The 16,039-nt window shown below is 41.2% G+C and overlaps 1 protein-coding gene across 5 annotated transcripts in view; it reads right to left on the minus strand.

The window, feature by feature from the left end:
- The window catches only part of NF2 (NF2, moesin-ezrin-radixin like (MERLIN) tumor suppressor), a 61,208-nt gene that overhangs the window by 40,151 nt on the left and 5,018 nt on the right, over nucleotides 1-16,039 (minus strand). For all 5 annotated transcript variants that reach the window (XM_087828464.1, XM_016198588.2, XM_016198587.2 and 2 more), the window contains exons 2-3: nucleotides 2,716-2,841; nucleotides 763-885 (exon numbers count right to left, since the gene is read on the minus strand). In XM_087828464.1, the coding sequence (XP_087684590.1) occupies nucleotides 763-885; nucleotides 2,716-2,841 (249 nt within the window). The remainder of the gene's footprint in view (nucleotides 1-762; nucleotides 886-2,715; nucleotides 2,842-16,039) is intronic.

Here is a 16,039-nt window from a genome sequence, read left to right on the forward strand (position 1 = left end):
GGCACATGAGCAGCTCTGGCGCCAATCACTGTAACTAACCATGAAAACAGGGGAAGCGCTCTGATCAAGCAGTAAGGATGCGAGCAAAACAGACAAGGTTTCCAGCCTCACACTAACCTGCCCCTCACTGTGCCCTCAGACGGTCAACTAGCTATCTCTGAACCCATAATTAATTATGGATCTCCTCATTTCTTCAGTGTGGTTGAGAGATTACTTGTGGAATGCCTACTGGGCACTCAGTGAGCCTGGCCTTTAAGGGGCGTGTAATCTATGAGGCAGTAAGGGAGAAACAAGACAATTAGAGGCAAAGAGTAGCACAGAGCACGGTGTTTGAAGCTCCACATGTGTGGGATTAACCAGGTGTCACTGGAGTTCTGAAGTCCTGTCTCAATGAGAACAGATTTTGAACTTTTGGGAGGACAATTCTTTATAAGACTCTCTTTCGGCTTCCTTTGCAACTATTGGGTACTTGATTTCAAGTTAGTGAGGAGAAAACCAGATCTATCTCCAGAGGCTTCAAATCAGGTAGCTACTTCACCATCACACTTTAGCAATTTTATCTGACACCAATTGTCATCACTCAAATCTAGTTTTATTCTGAAGATGTTTTCCATTACGGATCCAAAAGGACTGACTTTCCGGAGGTGAAACTCTCGCAATGTGAGGCTCTTCCGGTCAGCTCCGAGGGGTTCGTGCAGGCTGCCTCTGCAACCATGCTGAGCGAGCTTCCCCATAACTAGGGGCACAGCATGACTACTGTACCTGCAAGAAGAATAAATGTTGCGTGATCTCCTGGACCAGCTCCTCCTCAGCATTCTCAGGATAAAACTTGGCCAGGAAATGAAAGGTAACTGGCTCTTCCTTTGAGACATCATGATCCAGCACCTGCAGAATTGCAGAGCAAAAGACAAACAAGCTATGTTGGCAGGTCTTCCCCCATGCCGCCACCAAAGAACCTTTTGCAGGGAATGTATAAGCATCTTCTCCCCTCTAAATTCATCACATTTCCCAAAGGTTGTGACTCTTTAGTCTGAAGCATTCACAAAGCCATCTATAACAAGAAGTAAAGCTCACTTCAAATGGCATCTGTGAACCAATCTAATGAATGTCCCCAATGGGTGAGTGGAGCTAAGATTAAGGCACAAATGTTTTCAAGGCCACAGAGATAGTCAAAATTTAAAAATGTATGACTCAAAGGTCTTGGGCACTACCCTTCATGGTAAGCTGAATGTTTTTTAATTCTTTGAAGTGGAATATTTCTTTATTCTCTTTTCTTGCTGCCAACTCCCAACATTTAAGTCCATATTGGAATGGAGCTTAGGATGATCAACTAAATCTTTGTGAAATCAGCTAAACACTAACTAAGCAACAGAAGTGAAACGTGCCCCTCATGGCAACCCTTTGTTTCAAGGAACCTCTAGAGATGCCTCACAAAATACTTGAGCACAGTCAGTAAACCACATTGCCTTTAATCTTCTAACAATTCCATCCACCCACTGAAAAGCTTGAACCATCTGCTCTCCAGAATGAATTTCATTTCAGGCCATAAACATGCAATGTGACAGGCTCCAAGTCTCCATTAACATGTGTCATAATTTATTTTCTTTGAGCAGCAGGTACTGTGGCTCCTGATGCCCCCAATCTAATATCCATTTGGCCAATACTCAGGTACATGATTTAAATTTACTTTGCTGAGAATCACACAAAAAATACAGAAAGTTTTGCTGTCCTTGATAAATAACTCCACGCCCCTGCTCAAATTCCAATTGGTGGTTCCAGGAGATTCAAAATAAACCTGATCTAGGACAATCTTGCTGACATGGACACACAGGGGGCACTTTGAGGTTCATGATCATTGGGAATTACCGTGTGAAATTTATAACCTGTGGGGATTCTAACATGAAGATTCAGATTAGTGCGTACACATGTAAGTAATTTGAACACTTGAGTTTAGAGTCAAACTGGTAAAAGACAAGAGGCTTTTATTGTTTTTTCGTGCCATGTAATAGATAATAAAATCAGGTGAGCAATTGCAGGGGATTCCATTTGGGACAAGAATTAGACACTGACTTACTTTGAGATTCAAGTGTCTTTTAGGAGTTACTGACAAAAACTGGTCTCAACCATCTTCACAGTTGCGTAGGCAGGTAAACAGGTAAGTACGTCTTTGTGTACACATATGAACCCACACAGAAGGAGTGTTCCCTAGGCAACATTCATTTCTAAGCCACACTAGGACTGCTGGGAGCCCACTTCAGGCCTCAGAAGCCCCAGAAAATCATGCTAAATGGGCAGTCCTCCTTCATCACAGGGACCAGGGCACTTTTTATTCCTTAGATCACATTAATAATTAAACTGAGTTGGGCCATGGCGTTTCTCAAAGACTTTTAAAATTTCATAAAGCATATGAGCCCAAAGAAAATCTTTCAAAGACATATATGTAATTTTTATTTATAAAGCCTGACTAGTGGCTCAATAAATTGAACGGCGTAAAGCAGAATCAGTCAGCCCGGTGACAATGAATAAAGAAACCAGGGATCGCAACAGTTTAATCCCGGTGGGTTCTGCTTGCCAAGGAGCCTGTGAGGAGTAGAAAGCCCCTTTCTCTACCCTGTATCCATCAAGCCCCAGGATGAGCAAATAAGCTGGGCACATGTTCAGGGAAGAACCAGGGCACACACCAGCCCCTCTGGCTTCACCCAGTTCCAGTCCAACCTTCTTGTCCATTTTGAGCCAGGCCACGGTGTCCTTGATTGTGTACTGCAGTCCAAAGAACCAGGTTTCCCGAAGCCCCAGGGTCCGGCACACCAAATCGAACAGGTCCTTCCCTTTCCACTTCATCTGCAACAACACAGACCAAGAGGGGAAAACACTGTGAGCAAAAGTCATAACCCGCTCGCACAGAAACCTTTCCTCTGTGCCCCCAACTCTCAGATTCCAAGATGTGGAGATTACACTAAGATGGCTGATGCGCACAGAACTCCTAAATAATTTTAAAGCTTCCTACACAAAACCACGTGCGGGAAATACCAATTAGAGCTTAATGGCTTAATCACTGCAAAGCATACACAATACCTCCCTTGGACAGTTCCTTACAGGCCTTAATATCCCCAAAGCTAATTTAGGAAAGCTGAGAAATAAGCATCCTCATTTAGGAGAGTCTAGCCTCTTGTGTTAACGCGGGGAGGTGGCTAGCTTCCAGGGACATTAATTTCCTTGAGATTTTGTCACTGATTTTTAAAAAAATCATAATCCGCCCGGCCGGGCGTGGCTCAGCGGTTGAGCGTCAAACTAGGATCTAGGCGATCAGGGTTCGATTCCCTGTCACAGCACATGCCTGGGTTGCGGGCTCAATCAATGACTCTCTTATCATTGATGTTTCTGTCTCTCTCTCTCTCCCTGTCCTTTCCTCTCTCTGAAATCAATAAAGATATATTTTTTTAATTAATTAATTAATTAATTAATTTAAAAAATCATAATCCTGCCCTTTGATAAAAGGCTAGTGGTTTTTTTTGTTTTTTATTTAAAGGCTGGTTTTACCAGAAGGTTTTTTGGGTTTGTTTTTTTTTTAAAGCAACATAGGAAAGGAAGTTGTAACCAAAGTAATGAGAAAAACCATTAGAGACCAGTCATTCCAGTCACAGGTCTCCCTTATCACGATGTATAACCGAGGTCAAAGGGGAGGCAATTTCAAACTCTGTGTCTGAACCAGGGATGAAGAGACTGCAGTACACTGTAGTGTACTTATCCCACTGCCTCACTTTCAAAAGGGCCTGAGGCAATGGCTGCTTAAACCATCTCCTCAGCTATTCAGTCTAGTAGCTGGGAAAGCAAGTTTCACATCTTAATAGGGGAAGGAAATGCCCAACAGTTTAGTAAATGTTGCCACCTTGTGGCTTTCAAGTTAAATCACCCAAGTTGTTCCCAACTACCCATTAGCTGCTGCTCACTCCCCTTCCCCCAAAAGCCTCCAAGTCCCAGGTGGAAATTCAGATATACACCCGGTACGTTTATGAGCCTATGAGACACATCACAGTGTCAGTGGTCACAGGAACAATCATCTTGGGTTTCAAATACAACGCTGTCGGAAGAACAGGACCACTTGACTGTAGACGCCTCTGTCCTTCTGCCCTCATTAGAAATCTCCACCCAATTCCTGGCACACTGAAGATGCTTAATGAAAAGGAATGGGGAGGGGGGAAATTGGGGTATAGAGACTTGGTATAAAAGCAAAAAGGAAAAAATAAGTTAGGCCTCTAATATCTGATTGGCTTTTGCTACAACCTGAATCAAAGAGGATTTTTCAAGTAGGTCTTCTATTTTTAACATACGCGAATGAACAGTGCGTCCTCTATGAGGGAGTCAACAGGAGAGCCCATCCCTCTTCCATGTTTACAGTCAAAGTCAAAGAGCAAAGTAGTGACCTAGATGGAGAGACACCAAAACCGCAGCAGACAAGTGGCTGAGATGTACTGGCTTTTGTCCGTCACCAGGTCCCCGCTCTGTGACTTTAGCGAGGCCTCTGGAACACTACAAAGGTTGAAGTCTTAAGAAATTATTTTGCATAGAATAAAATAAAATGACAACTTTTATTTTAAAAAGATGATCTCCTTCCCCTTTTGTAAGGCTTAATAATGCTTGCTGACACACCCATTTCCCAGTATGACAATAGGACAAAGGGTTTTTAATTCAGGGCAGGTTTTAATTCCTACAGGCACGTTTCACTGAAGAAATGTTATTTTGGAAAACCAGAAGCTTCAGGATGCTGATTACTGTCTTGTCTCTATTTTAAGCCAGTACACAGTATATAAATTATAAATGACCACCTTGCTACAAGATAATGTAACACTAAAAAACAGACATTAACTTGGAGAAGTTAAAACCCAAGGGCCAAGATCAAGGTAATTCCAAATCCTCATAACTCACGGCCATGGCCACCCTGGGATTTGGCACACAGGGGTTGTCTGCAAATGGGATGTGCAGGGCATCTAAAGGAAAGCGGCAAAGAGAATGGTGAGTGAAATTCTTGACTTGGGAGTTTAAATTCTCAAACATAATATCGTATGACTGCAATTTTTTTGCATTCCTTTCTACTTCTTTGTTCTTAAAATGCAAAACTATCTCTGTTGAATGCAGAGACAATGTCATGAAGCAGGCAGTAAAGTGAGCAGAGGGGGAAAATTCTCACACGGATTCAAAATGCCCTACTTAGATTTTAAACTTTGACTCTAAAAATCGTAGAATATCAAGAGTTGGAAATACGCCTGCCTACTGGGTCTACCTACTATAGATCCATCCCCTTTTTGTATAAATAAGGAAACTGAGTCATAGATTCTGCTAAAGTAGACACTGACATCCACTCCTTTAACAAATATTTGGTAAACACCCAATGTGTCCAAGCAAAAGCCAAGGTACAGGGAATAAATGGGGAACGAAAGAGACAGTCTCTGCTCTCACAGACCAGGTCTAGGGCATGAACCAGTCAGGAACAAATAATCACCTCCCTCACCCCACACATAAAAATCAACTCCAAGTGTGGTTTTCAGCACTGCAACACTTGTAAGTGCCACAACAGGGACTACAGAGGCTGTAGGGATGCCCAGTAAGGGACCCTACCTTGGTGGGATGGAGAATGGCATCTAAACTGACTCTCACGTGGGAAAGAGGAACCAAGTGAAAACTGGGTGTGGGGAAGGAAGAGTGAGCAGGGAGGTATGTTCCAGGCAGACGGAACAGCATGTGCAAAGGTCTAGAGGCAAAAAAGCTTAGATGGTCCTTGTAGGAAGGGAAAGTATTACAGTTCAGTTTGACTAAAGAATAGAGGCTGGAAAATACTGACTGCTATGCTCCCAAAAGGACCATCTAAAGGCAATTCTCTGTAAACTATCTAACTCTGCCTCTCTCGTGTGAACCACAGAACACAGAAAGTTATCTGAGTGACTGTTTTCTCTTTTTTCCCAAGAATGGATTATAACTAGTACCATTCTAGAGATACAGGAAAGAAGTTAAATCATTACCTAAGATGGATTCCTCAGGACATTCAGACTTAATTCTTTCCAGGAACCTGTCTAAAGGGAATATATAGGGTATGGTTATCTAACATTGATAGGAATCTCAGTTCTGTCCCTCTGTGACCTTAGGCAAGTTATTGAACTTTCTTATATTTCCCAGTGGGGATGGTAAACAGAACATGTCTTAGCAGACTGATCTAAGGATTAAGTACATTAATACAATTAAAAAACCTTAAGATGGTGCCCTACCCATAGTAAATACTCAATAAAGGGTAGTTATTATTCATTCTAACCCTGCCTCCACTCCTTATATTCTCAAGTGGCACTGTTTAAAGTCTCCCAGTCCTATTTCACTCCATGGATGATGGATGACAGATCACAAAGGCCACCATCAATTCTCACTGAGCTAACCATGCTATCACTCATTTGACAAACATTTATTGAGCACCCACTACGTCCTAGTCATTGTGCTCGGCACAAGAGATAAATGATGAATTCAGGACAAGACACTGTCCCTACTCACGTCTGACAGGGAAGACAGGTAAATGGATAACGAAGGTGCAACCTGGTCAATGCTAACAGGACAGAGTGCTATGGGGACACACCTCAGGCCTGGGAGTGAGGGGCTCCACTGGGGAGATACTGTCTGGGCTGGGTCTTGAAAGTCAAGCGGTACTTGGTCCTCTGGTGAAGGGGCTAAGAAAGGAAGGTCACCAGCTGGAGAGAACAGCATGTCTGCCTTGGGTCCAAGCTGTTGCAGATGAAGGAATGTTCTTTGCACTTTCCTAGTATCTGACAAGCAGCCTAATTATCCTATCTGCAGTACTGAATGTTCAATGCAGCGCTGAATATGCAGCTTCAGCCCGAAGCAGGTGACAGCTCTCCACGGCTGATGAGGAGCCACGTTGTTCAGTGCAGCACGTGGTTCTCAGCAGCCATACATCCCATCACAATACCTGCCAGGTCTCTAAGAAGCCACGACCAGTGGAATGAGTCTCATGTTTATTTTTTTATTAAAATATTTCCTTTTCTGCCACCTGACTGCACAATAAGCCTTTCGGGCTTTGCACGTATACTATCTAAAGACCCTTTTGTGATCATAGGGTTTGTCATTTTTCCTGAACAGATTGCCAAAAATAGAACAGCTCTTGGCTTTGATTAAATGTTCACTTCAACCCCGAATGTGACCATGTCTTTCCACCTGGTCAAAGTGTTCACACTGTTCCACATACACTACTACAGCAGCTCCTTGCCTCATCTCAGCCTAGCGAAGAGGGAGCCTACGGGGCAGGTGCTCACTTTGCAGACAGAAAAGAACAGGTGGAGGGAGGGAGGTGATTTGCAGGGAGAAGAAAGGCAGGAAGGAACACAAATCTGGACTCCACAGCATGTAAGCTCCCACTCTGCAGACCTCGTCCTCAAGATGCCCTTCAAGCTTGGGGGCTAACGGTAGTGAGCCTGGGAGTAAGATGCTTCATGCTTTGTGCCTGGGCTCTCTATCACTTTAACAGTCTGCAGTGCTATTTCATAGATATATACTTGTGCCTGTATCAAAGATAGATGTGTATGAACTTTATAAACAGGACTAAGTGCTGTCAGCTTGTTATTTTTTCTAGGGGCTAAATTTATGAGCTTTACGCAGAGTGAAGTGCTAGCAATTTATCAACCTAGAATGTTTTAAGTAAGTAGCACTAAGCACTTATCCTCCCCAGCAGGGACGTAGCTAGAATGCAGCACTTTCCGGCTGTAGGATGCAACTGGCACCAATAACCTACAGGGCTGATTGGGGTCTATTAACCAGGGAAGCATTATGAATAATTCTTGACAGTTATCTTACAATTGGCCAGGTTTAGACTCACAACCCTTAGAACTACCATTTGCCCTGGCTGGTGTGGCTCAGCTGGTTGAGCAGCATCCCATGCACCAAAGGTCACCAGTTCGATTTCTGATCAGGGTACATGCCCAGGTTGCTGGTTTGATCAGAGGTAACCGATTGATGTTTCTCTCTCACATCAATGTTTCTCTCTCTCTCTCTCTAAAATCAATTAAAAAAAATTTTTTTAACAACAGCCGTTTGTTTTTTGCTTTCGCAGCCTTCACACTGCATTTCTCCCACCGCTTTCTTTGGACCGTGAGGTCACTGGACCCCTTTTACTTGCTGATACAACCGTGTAGGGTAAGTAGGAAACCAGCCACCTAATGGGAAAAGACCACAGCTAGAAAAGGACAACTTTCTTGAAGAAAGAGAACCAAATTTGGCTGCCACGTGTGAAATGCCTAAGAATTAGGACCCACAGAGAAATTTCAGCTTTACACAGAAGACTCAAATCTGAAAAAAGCTACCAGAGCAGCAACAGTCTGTTTCATACAGGTCTGGGGGACAAGATTTTCAGGCACACAAGGAGTGCTATTTGACTGGCTGTCTACTCCACAGAAGGTGAAAGAGAACTGACAAGCCCAGCTTTCCCTTCTCAGGGTTTCTCCTAATTAGCTCACAAGCTGCCCGAGCATTTGCCATAAATACTGTCAAAAGGTTAGCTCCCTTACAGATAGAGCAACAGAGGGAAGCGCCTCCCCAGGCCACAGCGTGCAACACGTGTGTGCAGTTATTTCAGGGATGGGGAACAGAGGATGGCTGTGATTTCCCCTCTCTGACTTTTGCAGTCATGGCTGGCCTACAAGAACTGATTTACTATAGAAGACTTGAGAATTTAAGATGCTAATGCACCAGATCCAAACCTAAATACAACTTTGATTAGTCCATTTTGAAAAAACAGATGCCAAAGACCTTGATATACAAGATAAACACAATGGAAAGAGTTATGAAAAATGATTTTGCTGTACAGTAAGCGAACACTGAGTTCCATTAAAATATTATTTCATCAAAAAGGATAAAAAGGTGCAGTAACGTGGGTGTAAAAGCAGCACAAGTTCTTGTGTCCTATGAGCTTAAACTACAAAACTATCGTGCTGTTTCCTACTGCAATGAAAGGACACACCACTCCTCATCAGCCATTATTTCTCAACATGAGGGGAAAGGGGACCCTCCAAACAGAAACAGGACTTTAGAAGAAGGAAAAAAAAGGAAAGAAATTTATTTCTCTGGTCTACCAATCACAACCCCCTACATCACTCATCTAAATATGGGCAAAAGCTCATAAACCTAAAGCCTCCTCTTTGCAAAAAAAAAAAAAAAAATCCCATCTCCAATCTCTTGTCCTGTCAATTTCTGTCATAATCAACCATAGCAAGTAATTTTCCTCTCCCAGTTGTCCAATCATCTCTGTTTGTATGCGAAACCTATTTAAATTATTAGTTTCAAGGTCTTCCACCTTGAAATTACCTCCTCCCTCCTTCAACCAATTTCCTGCCTTGTTACAACCCAGCCTGTACCTTCCCAAGTCAGCAAAACTAGGTGCTCCCATTTATTCATAACCAGACCGTTCTAAGATCCATTCCTTTATCTCACCGCTGTCCTCCCAGCCACAAACAATACCAGGTACATGAGTCAGGATTAATGGGAAAATAAGGTGTCTGTCTTTCCCCCAGACTCCTATCTTCCCTCCAGTTCTGCATATCACACACTCCTTGCAGGCAAGGGCTGAGTCTCCCAGAGCCCAAGCAAGCACTGCATAATCTGTGGCCACTCCATCGATGCTTGTGGTTGGCTGATGATGTTGATGATAATGACGATGATAACTAGATGAGGCTTCTGAGTAGAACAGTCTTCTAAGTAATGATTGCAATGAAGCAAGAATTTATGCTACTCCTTATTAAAATTGTAATTGCATAATTGGGCCTTAAGATATATATTTTCCCCCTTTGGTGACACATACTGATTTCCTCTCCCTAAAAATACTTTGGCAAGGAGATCTAAATCTTAAAGAACCAACAAGAAAAATTTCACAGAAAAGAGACTAGTAAGAAACACATCACAGCACTTTGGGAAGTCACAAAATCGAGGTTTTAAACTCTTTCAAAATAAAGTGAATCATAGTTTTTTAAGGGGGAAAAAGTCCTTATGTGTTCAGTTTCTGGCATGTTTCCTGCTGAAGTGGAGAGAGGTTATGGCAGCAGAAGTGAACCCAGAGAGGAGATCTGCATTCTAATCTCCCTCCCTCCACCACACACAAGCCTATAGCCTTGGGTGAGCCACACAGCTCACCTGGGCCTCAGTTTCTTCATCTGTCAACCTCTTATGCCCTGTGCAATGCCCAGATTTTATGATGCTATGAAAAAAAGAAGATGAGACCTGGCTGCGTGGTTCAGTTGGTTGGAATGTCACCCCGTACACCGAAAGGTCGCAGGTTTGATCTCCGGTCAGGGCACATACCGGGGTTGTGGGTTCAATCCCTGGTCAGGGTGTGAATGGGAGACAACCAACCGATGTTTTTCTCTCAATGTTTCTTCTTCTCCCTCCCTCTCCTCCCCACTCCTTCCTCTCTCTAAACATATCCTTGGGTGAGGATTACAAAAGAAGATGAGGTGATTCAAAGCGGGCTGACAGATGACAAAGCAAAAAGGAACAATGTGATTATGGTGCTATAAAAGCAAAATCCCCCCTAAGCAAAGAAGACAATTTCTGTCCTCGAATTTAGCTCACAACATGAGAGCAATCACAGCCTTGTCAAATAGCTATAAAACACCCAAACCCGCTGTGTTGGGAAAGTCACTTAACCTCTTTGGGTCTCAGCTTCCACAATCATCAAGTGGTCTTTCAGGATTAACACTATCTGAGTCGATGAGCTTGAGATGGTTTTGTATAAACCATGTAGTATTTTTTTCATTGCTATAATAATTTTCTTTTAGGGAGAGAGTAACCAAAGAATTTATATGCATATATGCACGACCCAAGGACACAGACAATGGTGGGGAGAGGAACTGGGGAGGGAGATGGGACAAGGTGGAACGGGTCATTGGGAAGAAAAAGGGACATCTGTAATATTGTAAACAAAAATAAAATTTAAAAATATATATATAAAAAAATAATATATAAATAAATAATAATTTTCTTTTAATCCTTTAACACCCCATTCTATATCTTAAAATCATTTTCAGGGATGTAAATGACACTTAACATTTAATTTATGTGTGCATTCTACATTTTTTCCCCTTACTCGGATTCTGCTATTGCTATGGTGTTCCTTTCTCCAAATAATCAGGAGTTGACTTATAATAATGAACTCTCTAATGTAACAAAAATGATAATTATAATGCTGCTGAAAAATAGTTTTTTAGTACCAAGCATGCAATTGATATTCAGCAATTATCAATGATTACAATAAAAATTCTGCAGAGCTACAGGATATAGTACATTCAGTGCAGATAGACACAACAAAGCTAAATTTCACATACCTAATCATGAGGTAAAATTAGCAGACTGTGAAATACAACCCATGATTAAGTATTATATAACTAATTAACTCCTCCTGCCCTTCACAAAAATTGTGCTTTGTATTTCAAAGTGCATTCCTTCAAAAAAGTTCCCAGTACAACTGATCTGGAGCGTAATCCATACATACAAATCAGCTCATGCAGAACCCAGACCCTAGCCGGAAAAGAAATTTTAAGCATTCTGTTTCTGTTTCTAGCTTGACCTTTTGATTAAATTTCATGGTTATTAATGATAATGACACTGACTTTAACAACACTGGATGGTATAGGTATAAGTGGGTAGGACTGGCAAAAATTTCTACAGATGGAGGAGAATTACTGTGGGCTGAAGACTTTTCAAACATATTCATGGGACTGATTTAATCTCAAATTAATATGAGTAGGATACTGGATAAATACACTGTTAGTTAATTTAAAACCACAGATCAGTTCAGATTAGTTTAGTAATTACTCTGGGCTTCAGTTTTACGTTTTATCTGAAAGTCAAATGATCAAAATTACTAAAGCTGGCAAGATGGATGGGAAAGCAATAGGTAACATAACTCACTAACAGAAAGGTTTTGAGAATTTTCTAAAGCTAGGTCCAGATTTGGCAAAGAAGCAAAAAGGAGTTGGAGACGAAAAAGGCCCAGTGTCTTTAAGAAATGATGTGCTCTGACCCCACCTAGTGGTGCTGGGGTGATCCCCAAACTGGGACAGCACCTTGAGAAACTGAACATTTGAGTCAAGATTTTTTTCCCCCCTCAGCACTCGTTTGGTAAGAAAGTTTTACTTACTAAAAATGTACTAAAACATTAGACAAAGCACAGACAAGAGGATGGAGCGCATCATCCTGTAGCAAACCAGAGAAGCCTCGTCATCAGCTGGCTAAAGAGATTAGCAGCTCTGAGAAAACTCAGTTCTGGGTTTTTAACACCTCAAATGCTTTAACTTCTGAAGTTAAAATTAAACAAGCAACAAAAATGTTTTTAGACAAAAAAGCAAAACTAGCATGAATAATCAGAGAAGTCATCAAAAACAAAGAGAAAATTTTCAAAATGACACATGGGAGACAAAAGAATGGAAAATAATTAACTATGGCTGAAATAAGGAAAGAACCCTGCTATCACAGTGGACACCAAGCTAAATGGAGATCAGTTATGTATCACATTATAAAAAAGATCCTTGAACAGGAATAAGGCATAAAGTATTTCAACTAATTCTGGTCTAGAAGGTCTACAATGACAAAGGCAGGTATAACCTGAAGAAGGTTCTAAGAAAATGAAGATGATTAGGGGGAAAAATTCACAGCGCCTCTAGCATGAGACTCTTCCTCTTTGTTCCCACACTACCAGCTTATAGCATAAGAAGCTAATATTTACCAAGGGCTTGTTACTATGGTCAGGCCCTGGACTACGTGCCTGTAAAGGCCTACCTCATTCATGCCTTAAAACAACCCTATAAGAAAAATACTATTATTCTTATTTTACAGATGTGGCAACTGAGGTTTAAAGAGCTAAGTAAGCCCTTTCTCTTTCAGAACAGACAATGGCTCCACGGAGACTTTAAGCAGTCAGCCTATTTACCTTGTCTGAGCCTCCATTTCCCCCTCTGAAAAATGAAGCCAATGGCAGCATCTACATCCTAAACAGGATGGAGTTTACATTCCAGAAGGAAGTCATTTGCCTAAATCTTGGGGTGTCTAAAATTTAACATCTTACTGAAAATACCAGTTGTTCTTTCTGTTTTCCCCTTTTGAAAGTTCCTTCTGTCATGGACAACTTTATGTCCACTTGTATGTTGGTATTTAAACCAATCATCATCCCACTTGGGTATGTGAAAACATTTGGGATATCAACCAACACAAGAAGGAGGCTTTATTTTCAGTATAAGATGGTATCAGAATCTCTCACAACTCAATTCTAAGAAATTTTTCATACTTGGCTCTTCTGCCTGGTAGACTGAATTATTAGAGTAAAATTCCAGCCTAGATAAGAAATAACAGAACCGTTTAGCCTCCTGGCAAATTACATTCAGTACCTACTTTCTCAAAATGACAAATACCAAATCTTTCAAGTGGAAAAATCCTCCAAAGCATTGAGCCAATTGTGCAATGCAGCAAGTAGTGCAAGGAAGAGATGTTTCTCCCCCTTTCTCTACAGAAAAAATTCTGAACTTATTCACATAAGGTAGCATGATTCATATGTTAACTACCACTGGTTCTGAAATTGACTCCTTGTTAGAAAGCCACCTACATTTGACCTCGATAAAGCCAAGAATTCCTCAAGTACCATCTCTCCTTTTTTCCAAATGCACAGGCCATCTCCTTGCATGAGCACTTTGCTGAGTTAATGTATAATGTAATAATGGGGCAGGAGAGTAAGACTGATCGCTTCTCCAAAGCAGAGTTCTCTCAATCATCATAGATCAAACTACTCCTACTTTCAACAGAATATTTGAACAGCATTTAGAAAGAGGTATTTTCACTGGAAATTTGAGGTTCAATGAGATGCAACAGCCTGACAAATTACCACATAGCAGGGAACATGGTGACCTAAGCCTCCTACTTGAGACCAATTATAGTCCCTTTCTTTCTGCCCAGCACAACGCATTCCATGAATCCTTGTAACAACCTTGAGGGGTCAGTAATATTAGTTCCATTTTACTAATGTGGAAGCTGAGGCACAGAGGGCTTAAGTATCTTATCCAAGCTTCAAGCAGTTTAGCTGGAATTCAGTGAAGCCCGGGTCTGTCCTATTTCAAGGCCTATGCACTTTCTCCCAGCTGCCTTGCTACTTGGTGTGGTCCCTGCACCAGTAGCACTGGCATTACTTGAGAGTTTGTTAGAAATGCAAAATTCTCATTCAGCCGGCGTGGCTCAGTGGTTGAGCATTGACCTAGGATCCAGGAGATCACAGTTCGAGTCCAGGTCAGGGCACACGCCTGGGTTTAAGGCTCGATCCCCAGCAGGGGGTGTACAGGAGGCAGCCGATCAACGACTCTCATCATTGATGTTTCTATCTCTCTCTCCCATCTCTCTCTCCCTCTCTCTTTCTCTCCCCCCTTCCTCTCTCTGAAGTCAATAAAATATTTTAATTTAAAAAAAAAAAGAAATGCAGAATTCTCAGTCCCACTCAAGAACTACAAGATCAGGATCCCCATTTTACCAAGATCCTCAGGTCGTTTATGTGTAAATTAAAGTTTGACAGACTATATGCTTTAACACTCTGCCTCTCTGAATATCACTACTATTATTCCTTTCTATAGATCCCAATGTGGGGGGGGGATAGAAGAGGGGAGGGTGTTTTCCCCTGCAGGTACACTTGACAATGTCTGAAGACATTTATGGTTGTCACAACTGGAGCTGGGTGAAGGGTGCTACTGGCATCTAGTGGGTAGAAGCCAGAGATGTTGCTCAACACCCTGCAATGCACAGGATAGTCCCCCACCAAAAGGAATTATCCAGCCAAATGTCAATAGTGCCAAGACTTAGAATCCCTGCCATCACTGATAATATTGTCTATCCTCTTTGGGCCTGAGGTCTGTTTAAAGAACAAAAATTAGTAAGAGGTTTTCATGGCAAAATTATGACTGAAGAAGGGTCATACAAAAATCCCATTCCTTATGCATCAGCCTCTCACAATCTCTCACATTTATCAAATAGTAACCTAGATCAGGGGTCAGCAAACTATGGCACCCACAAGATAAATCCAACCTTGATTTTGTGCAGGTTGAGAGTTAAGAATGAGTTTTAAATTTTTAAGTGGTTGTAATTAATTTAAGTAATTTAATAATAATATTCCCATAAGAATGAGTTTTAAATTTTTAAGTGGCTGTAATTAATTTAAGTAATTTAATAATAATATTCCCTCATTTGTGAAAACTATATGAAATTCAAATTTTAATGTCTATAAATAAAGTTTTATTGGAACAAAGTAATGTCTATTATTTAATTTTATAAAAGGCTGCTTTTTTACAAACAACCTTATTGAAGTATAATTCACATACCTTAAAATTCACCTATTTAAAGTGTACAATTCAATGGTTCTTAGCATATTCAAAGTTGTGCAACCATCACCATAATTTTAGAATATTATCATCACCTCAAAAAGAAACCTTGTACTCTTTTAGCTATCACCCCCCTATTACTACACCCCCCTTTTCAACCCTAAGTAACCACATATCTACTTTCTATCTCTACAGATACCTTATCCTAGACATTTTTTATTTTATATAAATGTATTTCATTCTATTCACACTGTACAATCGTTATACAACCTACAAAAGTACAAAAGCCTAACCAATTTTCCCAAACCAGGTCAGAGCTAAGGTGGAAAAAAGGAACTGTATAGTAAGTGACAAAAAGAGTTGGGGTGTCCTGTACAAGTCATACTGCCTGTCGCATGATGTATTTAAAGCTGTAAATATTGTCACAGGAGAATCTCTTGTCTTTGCTACAGCCACACAGTTCCTGTCAAAGAGGCCTCCTTAGACCAATGTGTCTTTTCTTTCAAAGGACAGAATCATACAAAAGGAATCATATGTGTTCTTTTGTGACCTGCTCCTTTCACTCATTTTCAAGGTTCATTCATGGATGTTTCTCTCTCTCTCCTTTCCTCTCTCTTTAAAATCAACAAACATATCCTCAGGCGAAG

Source organism: Miniopterus natalensis, chromosome 20 (assembly GCF_054644295.1).
Source record: "Miniopterus natalensis isolate mMinNat1 chromosome 20, mMinNat1.hap1, whole genome shotgun sequence".
NCBI lineage: Eukaryota > Metazoa > Chordata > Mammalia > Chiroptera > Miniopteridae > Miniopterus > Miniopterus natalensis.